This window comes from Zingiber officinale, chromosome 1B (assembly GCF_018446385.1).
Source record: "Zingiber officinale cultivar Zhangliang chromosome 1B, Zo_v1.1, whole genome shotgun sequence".
In the NCBI taxonomy this organism is placed as follows: Eukaryota; Viridiplantae; Streptophyta; class Magnoliopsida; order Zingiberales; family Zingiberaceae; genus Zingiber; species Zingiber officinale.
The window spans coordinates 113,900,346-113,910,429 of record NC_055986.1 but is presented as its reverse complement, the minus strand read 5'-3'; the positions used below and the strand labels follow the sequence as shown (position 1 = coordinate 113,910,429).

Genomic DNA, 10,084 nt, shown 5'->3' with positions numbered 1-10,084 from the left:
CTTTGACTATCTACCTATTGATATATTTTGCAAGCATGATAAATTATGGTGCGTTCACATTGAATTGGGTTAGTCGGATTGGAGTATATTCAAATGGAGCGCAGTAAATTTTAACCGAATTTTAATCGTGATCCGAATTATAAATTATAGAAATGATAAAAAAAAATCAGGATTACAGACAATCAATAGTTTAAAATGATTAATATAGAATTAACTAAAATAAAATAATTTATTTATCAATAATTTTTTCCAAATAAGTTACACGAAGAGTCTAATGGGTTGACGACGAGTCTAATTTTTAGCAGTATTGTACCCGCCTATGAACGTCACAGAACTTTATTTCAAATCGGGTTGTTGGGTGGGGTGTGAACATGGAGAGGCGAACGCAGCGGCCACGTCGAACGCGACGACTTCTTGGGACGACTGAAGTACTGAACCAGAGACTTTCATGTTGCCCTCGAAATTTACCTACGTTCAGAAAAAAGGCCTTAATTTTAACATTACAATGAGGAGTGATCTGAGAAAAGAGGTAAATAGGGGAGGGAAAAGAAAAAAAACCTTTGTGTTTTGTCCGTTGGATTCGTCTGAAATGTCGCAACGCGTCCGCCGCCCGACAGACGTATAGAAAGGAGCTCCCGTAAATGGACATGGCGGCCATGTCATCCGCCCCCTCTTATACCCCTTCCTTTCTCCTCCACCATCCGCCACAGCTCGAATCCAAGCCTTTCCAACGCAGCTTCGATTCGCCGGGAAGCACATGGGCGTCACCAAGTTGCTCGCCGATCTCCGAGCGCGCTGCCCGCAGCGTCCGGCCGTCGGGATCCTCGCCTTCGAGGCCGCCGCCGCCATGTCTCGCCTCGTCTCCCTCCACCGCTCCCTCGCCGAGGAGGAAGTCCGCCGCCTCCGCGCCGGCATGCGCGCCCCTGGCGTCGCCTACTTGACCTCGAAAGATCAGGTTTTTCTCCTCCGCGTCGCCGGCGCCGAGCTGGTGGGCGACCTCGACGCGGCCGCGGCCGCTGTCTCCCGCCTCGCCCCCAGGTGCCGCGACCCGCTGCTCCGCTGCTTCGACCGCCTCTACGCCGACCTCAAGGCCGGCGGAGTGTACTCCTTTCTCATCAACGCCCGCGCCGCCGCGGACCTCGACCGCCTCGGCCTCGGCTCCACCGCCAAGCGCGCGGAGAGGCGGGTGAGGAAGATGGAGCGGTACGTGGCGGCGACGTCAAGGCTGTACGCGGAGATGGAGGTGCTTAATGAGCTGGAGGCGGCGGAGAAGCGCGCCCAGCAGCAGGAGCAGCAGAAGTGGCGCCGGCACAGCGGTCCGATACCGGTCCAGAAACCGCCGTCGGCTCCCGACCCGGTTCGCTTCCAGCTCCGGTCGCAGGAACACAGGGTTCGCCGGCTAAAGGAGGAATCTTTGTGGAACAAGTCCTTCGACAAGGCTGTGGAGCTCATGGTCCGAACCGTCGTCACTGTCTTCTCCAGAATCTGTGCTGTCTTCGGCGTCTACGTCCTCGGTTTGCCGGGCGGTGATCTGACCAATTCCGGGAAATTCCAGCCCAGTTTCCTCGGGAAGCACTCGTCAGGGCCGCTGGAACGGCGGGTGGTCCCGCAGCACGTGCCTTTCCTTCGTAACTCTGCTCCGATCATGAGAACGCCGATGGAAATCGGCGCGCAAGAAACGCCCTTCGATCGTTTGAAGAAATTCCTCATAGAGTCCCCGACCACCGTCGGCGGGTCGGGGCTGGCGTTGCGGTACGCCAACGTTATCCTGGCTGCCGAGAAGTTGTTTCAAGAACGAAACAGAGTGGAGGAAGCGGCTGTGGAGGAGGAGCCGTTGGCGGCGGCGAGAGAGGAATTGTACGAGATGCTGCCGTCAGGGATGCGCGCGGCTGTGAGGGCGAAGCTGAGGGAGTGCTGGAGGAGGGAGGGGGTCCGGCTGTCAGAGGTGGACGAATCTCTGGCGAAGGGCTGGAGGGAGCCGGTGTCTGCGATCCTGGCGTGGCTGGTGCCGGTGGCGCGCGAGACGGTGCGGTGGCAGGAGGAGCGCAACATGGACCGGGAGCAGAGGTTCTGCACGCGGCCACGGGCACTGCTGCTGCAGACGCTACACTACGCCGACGTCAACAAGGCGGAGGCAGCCGTCGTGGAGGTGCTCGTCGGGTTGAGTTGCATGTCGTGGTACGACGATCGGCGGCAGTGTAAATCGGAGCTTGAATTATGAAAATATTATGCAATCTGCACCTTAAATTATTGAGTATTTTTTTTGCAAATATATTGGCTATCTTAATATTTGTGTATTAAATCAAGAAAAAAAAGGGTAGTAAGAAAAAATTGATCAATGATTAAAACATGAGATATCGTTATATGAGATTTTGGGTTAAAATTTGATGTATTTAGGCTCCGAACATATTTTTTTTATATATATATATTTTGATCATTTATGCTAATTGATCATGTCCGAACCAGGAGTCAACGGAAGCTGGGGGTGTGGCGCTTCTTGCTGGATCCTCGAGTGCTCCGGTGAACCTGCAACAAAACCGAGCCGGGGGTGTCCCGGCGACGGCCCTCCGACGCTCAAGTTAGGCGAGGAAATAGAGGAAGAAGATGGCTGCCGAATGAAGACCTTCGTACCTCCGGTGAAGAAATGGAGACCTTATATAGACCTCTCGAAGGAGTCTGGGCGCGCCAATCAAAGCAATCGCCTGCCTTTGACCATGCCCAGGTATGGGTCTGTCAGAAGGACGTCCATAAGGTCATACCGCTACTATGTCAACCTCTCCATGATGTGACGGCGAGATCCTCCCTCGTGCAAACTTGTGTACGGCCTAATCATCAGACACGCTTCTGCTGACATCCCATATCCCGAGCCGAACGAATAGGCCGCTCGGCTAATCTTTGCATCCTCGCCCTTATCCTGGACGAGCGGACCACCCGCTCGGCCCTCGGTCCCAGCCGGGCGGACACCCGCTCGGCCCTTCAGTCTTCCCGCCTTGGCGTCGGAAACCCAAGCCCCTGGCTGGGTTATCTTTGGTTCCGCTCGGACCTACTCAGCTGCTCGGCGCGGCTATTAACCGCTTAGTCAGCCCTCCATCTGTCCTCAAGCTGAGACCCTTCAGGAAGTGGATCCCCCATTCTTACCGCCGGATCACTTGCATCCCCTTCAAGTCTAGTCGAAGGAGGCAGTGAGTCCGACTGACTGGACTATGTGTCCGAGTGGGCGGTCGTCGCCTTACCGTCGCTTATAATATCCCTTGAGCCGTTCGGCCCCTATGCTAAATTCAACCGCTCGGCTCTTCGTTTTGGTTGTCTTGTCGCTCAACGTGGATGCTTGCTTGTCTAAATCTTCTCGAAAATCACGCAAATCCTCTTCATTAAGCCGAAGCATGCGTGGTATGGGCGCATTAATTGCGCCTGGTGACGGAGCGCCACGTGGCTCTTCTTGCGTGGCGGTGATGATCCGTACGAGGGGACGCCGATTACTTTGAAATGGACGGTTAGATGATGACCTCGTCTCTCGTGACCTGCATCCGACGGCGGAGGCCGACCGGCCTCGGCCGTATAAAGCCTCCGTCTCCTTCCTTCGCCGCATGTTTGCTTGCGCGTTGTCCTTCTGCCTCTTCTTCTGCTGCAGCCTCCGACGATCCAGTTCCTGTTTTTCGGCGGCTACCATCCCACCGGTGATCCTTTCCGCCCGTTCCCTTCTCAGTGAGTCTTCTCCCTTCGTTTACAAGGTCTTCCCAACTCGTTTTGCCTCTTTCGTTCCCATTCCTTCGGTTTCTTGCTATCTTTTTGCTTCTCCGAGATGGCAAGCTCCTCCAAACCCGCTGTTGATGTTCATGGCCCTTGGTATCTGACCATGGAGAGTCGATTTGATGAAGAGGGCGCTCGGCGCCTTGTTCGGACGTACGGGATTCCTGATGACCATGAAATAGTTATAGCCGACCCGACCGACCGGCCCCATGACCCTCCGATCGGCACCGTTTGTTTTTTTCTAGACCAATTCCAGGGCGGCCTTAGATTTCCTACCCATCCCTTTATTTTAGAGGTTTGTAATTATTTCCGCATCCCGCTCGGCCAACTTGTGCCGAATTCCTTTAGGCTGCTGAGCGGGGTGGTCGTCCTCTTTAACTTGCACAATATCCCACTCGACCACAAGATATTCCACTATTTCTTCTACCCCAAACAATCCGAGTTGGGCACTTTTATTTTCCAAAGTAGAATAGGCTTCAAATTTTTTGATAATATGCCGACCTCCAACAAGCACTGGAAGGAGTTCTTCTTCTATATACGACTTCCCGAGCGGCCAGCATTTAGAACAAAATGGCAGACCGCTGTGCCGACCCAGCCAGAGCTCGGCAAATTCAGAAGCAGTCCAGCCTACCTTTATGCGGCAAACTGGTTGTCCGGTCAACGGTACAAAATCGACCAGTTACTTCTCAAGGGGGTGTTGTACATTTTTGGATTATCTCCCGTTCGGGCCAACCTCCCCTACCGCATGGGTAAGGACTCTTTACTTCTTTCACCTTTTTTGTCTAACTGATTTTAATTTCTTCTGCTGCAGCTGAAGTCATGTGGCGCTCCAAGGCTACCGATCATCTGAAATTGAAGGCCGTGGAAATTGAGGCGGCCACCAAAAAAGAACTCGCCGAGCGGGGTCTCATCCCCAGCCGCCCGGCAGATGCAGGAGAGGGGGGGGGGGCGCAGTCTGCCCCTGAAACAGAAGTTGCCCAAGCCGCTTCAACGGAGGTCGAGGCAGATCCTGTTTCTTCTGCTCCAGCAGAGCTGGGAATCCCCCAGACCGGGGATTCACCACCGGGAGTTCGGCGGAAACTTCGAAGAGACTCCAGCCTTCCGCCGACCAAAGAGGGCGAACCACGGGCGCCGATCGAGATTGCCTCGCCCGATCTCACGGAGTCGCAGATCGGGACCCTCGTGGCCTCGCCCATCGCACAGCACTCTGGCTCTCCGCGGATTCGTCGTCGCTTACGACGGTTGGGCGAGACTTCAATCATAGGGGAGTCCTCGGGCCAGGCGACTGCGGCCGAGAAAGGGCCGGCCGGCCACCCGACCACCAAGACGACCCTCCGATTTCCTTCGGAGGAATATTTATTATCTGCCAATCGGTCATCGAGCCCCGTTCACGAAATAACCCTGACGGGTCCGCTTGCCAAGCTCTTCGAGGACGCCCAGATTCAGGTGGCCCTCATGACGCCCAAGCAGCTCGGGGATAACAACATGCAGCAGACCACTCAGGTACATTCATTTTTCTTCCTATGTCATGCTACCATTTTGGCTCCTGATTTTATTATTTCCTTTATAGCGTTGGGTTGAGCAAATCGCCACTAGCCATCGGCTAGCCGAGCTGGAGGATCTCCTGGAAAAACTCCAAGTGTCGGGAGGTCCATCGTCCGAGCGGGAGAAACAAGCCCTCGAGGCCGAACAGAAGAAGGCCGCCGACCTGGCTACAGAGGTGGCTCGACTCGAAGACTTGGTGAAGAAGCGCGACGGGGACGTGAAGCGTGCCAGTAGCCGGAAGAGGCGGGCGATTGCTGAACTGGATAAGATGAAAGTTGAAGTCCGAGCCCTAGATCAGCAATCTAAAAAGCTGGAGGCCCAACTGGCTTTCGAACGGGATGGGCGCTCTGCTGAACGCACCAAAGCGGAGGTGGACCACAAAGTTCTTCAAGATTCACTGATTGCCTCCCGGGCGGCGCTCAGACAATATAAGGAGGGAGAGTCGAGTCGCCTAGCAGCAGCGCGCCAAGAATACCTCCGCTCGGAGCGGTTCGGCGTAAAATTCGGCGGCAACGTCTCCTCAACTTTCGCCGAGGCGGTCAAGGTCACCATGGCGTACTTGAAGAAGGGTGACCACCTTCCTGCGGGAATGCACATTCCCGCCTCCGACCTGGCGGCCATGATAGATGATATCCCGGACGCCTTTTTAAATTTTGAGGACCCGGAGTGAGGCGAGTTCTTCTAAGTACTTTCTGTATTTCATCCGCTTTGCGAAGGTAAAACTTTTGTACGTGCCGTTCGGCATAATTGCGTTCCTTGTATTTTTGTTTGCCCTTCATTGCCCCTTTTTATTCTGTTTGATGCTCATTCGTAGAATCAGTTAGGCCCCACGTATTTCTCACTAGACGACCGATCAGGTTAATCGATTGACTCGTTTTCCTCAAAATCGTTTAGCGTTTGGCTATACTGTTTGCGTTGAGCGAATGCGAAGTATTGACAAACTGACGGCCGATCGACCTTAATCAATTTAGTACTTGCGAACGCTTGTTATTTGGCGTCCTTAGTTCCGTCCAAGAAGTTCACTGTCGCGGGTTCGGCACTCGATCTTTAACGACGGAGCTCGTCGGCGCGGGTATTTCTAGCCGATCGGCGCGGCTCCCGATCTTTAACGACGGGGCTCGTCGGTTTTCCGCTCGGACGTTTACAGACGTCGGCTCGTCTCTCGATCTTTAACGTCGGAGCTCGACGGCGCGGATATTTATAGCCGGTCGGCGCGGCTCTACGGTTTAACGTCTGGGCTAGATGGCGCGGATATTTATAGCCGGTCGGCGCGGCTCTACGGTTTAACGTCGGAGCTCGACGGCGCGGGTATTTATAGCCGGTCGGCGTGGCTCTACGGTTTAACGTCTGGGCTAGACGGCGCGGATATTTATAGCCGGTCGGCGCGGCTCTCGATCTTTAACACCGGCTAGGCGCGGATATTTATAGCGGGTCGGCGACGGAGCTCGTTGGCGCAGATATTTATAGCCGGTCGGGCGGCTCTATGGTTTAACGTCTGGCCTAGACGGCGCTTATGCCGGCTCATCTCTACGGTTTAACGTCTAGGCTAGACGGTATCGGTCGGCGCGGCTCTACGGTTTAACGTCTGGGCTAGACGGCGCGGATATTTATAGCCGGTCGGCGCGGCTCTACGGTTTAACGTCTGGGCTAGACGGCGCGGATATTTATAGCCGGTCGGCGCGGCTCTACGGTTTAACGTCTGGGCTAGACGGCGCGGATATTTATAGCCGGTCGGCGCGGCTCTCGCCACGGTATGTAGTCTTCCAGCCTCGTCCATTGCCTCTGCTCGGATGCAAGTGCGTTCCCACAGACGACGCCAAATTGATCCTGTCCGAACCAGGAGTCAACGGAAGCTGGGGGTGTGGCGCTTCTTGCTGGATCCTCGAGTGCTCCGGTGAACCTGCAACAAAACCGAGCCGGGGGGGGGGGGGGGGGTCCCGGCGACGGCCCTCCGACGCTCAAGTTAGGCGAGGAAATATAGGAAGAAGATGGCTGCCGAATGAAGACCTTATTACCTCCGGTGAAGAAATAGAGACCTTATATAGACCTCTCGAAGGAGCCTGGGCGCGCCAATCAAAGCAATCACCTGCCTTCGACCATGCCCAGGTATGGGTCTGTTAGAAGGACGTCCATAAGGCCATACCGCTACTATGTTAACCTCTCCATGATGTGACGGCGAGATCCTCCCTCGTGCAAACTTGTGTACGGCCTAATCATCAGACACGCTTCTGCTGACATCCCATATCCCGAGCCAAACGAATAGGCCGCTCGGTTAATCTTTGCATCCTCGCCCTTATCCTGGACGAGCGGACCACCCGCTCGGCCCTCGGTCCCAGCCAGGCGGACACCCGCTCGGCCCTTCAGTCTTCCCGCCTTGGCGTCGGAAACCCAAGCCCCTGGCTGGGTTATCTTTGGTTCCGCTCGGACCTACTCAGCTGCTCGGCGCGGCTATTAACCACTTAATCAGCCCTCCATCTGTCCTCAAGCTGAGACCCTTCAGGAAGTGGATCCCCCATTCTTACCGCCGGATCACTAATGATTAATAATCATCTATAATTTATCTCCTCATCTAAAAATAAGTTAACGGGATATTATAGATGAATAAATTATTATTTTTACCACATCATCATACTTTGATTTCATTGACTTAGTCCTTGACTTCGGTCAATAATGTTGTAGGACTTAGAACTTTATTAAAAACACACCTTTTAATCGCACATTTACATCAGTCAGTCAAAGTTTTGACTATGCAATTTGAATAATAATAAAAATATCATATGTTGAGATTCAAATTTGAATAACTTGGAGGACCTATCTGATACTTTAGTTTTGACTTTTAGGTGTCATTTTTGGCAAAAATGTATAAGGCCCACAGGTTAAGCGGCTCCATTGTATTGACTTCGATGGGTTGACCATAATGACAAGTCAACTTGACGGCTTTAGATCATTTCATCTAATAAATCTTTGCCACGTGGACGATTCACGGGGATCCGCCATCGATACTTTTTTTAAGCTCCCGTCAAGAAGCCCCAATCCCACTGTCTTACCCTCTCCAAAGGCGAAATCCCTCCACCCAATCCATCTCCAGCTCCGCCTCCATCTTGGAAGATTCCGGTCGGAAATTTGGGGGCTTTGTTCCATTTTTTTTCCGATTCCGAGATAAAGGTTGAGTCATTTTCGTTCTTCATCGGCGATTTGATGCTTCCTTCACGGGCGGCGACGCCGGCGATTTGACCACCTCCTCCAGCAACTTGATTGGATCTGGCTTTTCGCCTTTTGCCACTTGATGGGATCTGGCTTTGACCACGCCCTCCAGCAACTTGCTCAGGTCGAGATCAACGGCACGGGTCGCGAGTGGCGATGGGAGCATCCGCCGGCGAAGGCCGCAATAGAGTCGATGCCTACGATAGAGATCACGGACGGCCACATTGGCCAAGATTGCCATTGCGCCATCTGCATGGACCCCTTGAAGCTCGGGGCTGAGGCCCGGGAGCAGCCCTGCGAGCCCATCTACCATCAAGATTGCATTTTCCCCTGGCTTTCAATGCGGAACTCGTGCCTCGTTTGCCACCGCCAAGTGCCGGCCAAAGAAGGGGGGAAAGGACGCGGAGCCTCCAGCGATCTCCGGTGACGACGAAGAGACTGCCGGACTGACAATGTGGAGGCTTCCGGGCGGTGGGTTTGCAGCGGCGAGCCTTGCAGGCGGCGGCAGGAGAGCAGGGGATCCAGAACTCCCACTCGTCTACGCCGAGACGGACGGAGGATTCACCGGCGACGGAGCGCCAAGAAGAAGGATTCACGAGGGCATTTTCCTCGCCGTGCTCAACTTCTTCTCTTTCCTACTGCCGTCGTCGTCGAGGCTGAGCTCGGAAACTGATCCAGCACCTTCTGATAGGTATCTAAGAACTTGATTTCCATAGTGATCGCTTGATGTTGGTGCAACAAAAACTGCACTGATCTTCGAGACCAGTTCCATAAATTTCTTGGGAAAAATTTCAATTAAAATATATGGACGTGATAGTCACAAGTCAAGAAGATGTTAACAATTAAAAGTCAAAAGGACGTGACGATCAGAAGTTAAGAAGATATGACAGTCAGAAATTAAACGGATGTGACAGTTAACATACATAGTAGGATCATTTGGGGCCATCCGATGTATAAACTAGGGCTGGATCTACCGGTCGGGAAACTAGGTCTGCGGCATGACGTGTAATCAAGGCAAAGCCTGACCTGTCTTCACCGGTCGGGTTTCCTCAAACTAGCCCGCGTAAATAGATTTGTCATTCTCGATCGGGTTTGAATCATAAAGGCCGGAAGAAAGGCACTCCGATCACACCTCTTCATCCATCCAGTCTGTTCATCAATACTCAGCCGACTGACCCGGATTGCTTAGATCACACCCGGGCAGGATAGTATACGCTACGCGACAACAGGTCAGAGAATCGTAACTATCTGTCAGAGAATATCTGCTGTATGTCAGGGAATATTTCAACGGTTGAGGTCATCTGTAAATTGAATCTTCCTCCAGTCTATAGGAGAAGGTCATGTCCTCCACCATCTGACAAATTAAAGTCCTGACACCTGATATCCTCTAGCAAGAGTTAGTCTCTAGAAGATACGCACTGTCATATAAAAAGGGACGTCCTCTTTCTTGCGCAGGTACGCTCACTCGCACACTTGTCTTCTACTTTTCTTCTTCGTACATTGTTATCTGAGGAAAATGTACTTGACTTGAGCCTCGGAGGGCCTGCTCCGGAAATTTTTTTTCTAGTTCTCGGCCTCTAACGTT

General features: G+C 53.2%; 1 protein-coding gene across 1 annotated transcript; it reads left to right on the top strand.

The window, feature by feature from the left end:
* Positions 1–757: 757 nt before the first annotated feature.
* LOC122041101 lies at positions 758–2,221 on the top strand. Its single transcript, XM_042600682.1, has one exon. The coding sequence runs from the start codon at positions 758–760 to the stop codon at positions 2,219–2,221; it is 1,464 nt and encodes a 487-aa protein (XP_042456616.1).
* The last annotated feature ends 7,863 nt before the right edge of the window (positions 2,222–10,084 follow it).

What these genes read in the sequence shown, in the direction of transcription:
- LOC122041101 (XM_042600682.1), top strand. Translation starts at nt 758, where the DNA reads ATGGGCGTCACCAAGTTGCTCGCCGATCTCCGAGCGCGCTGCCCGCAG.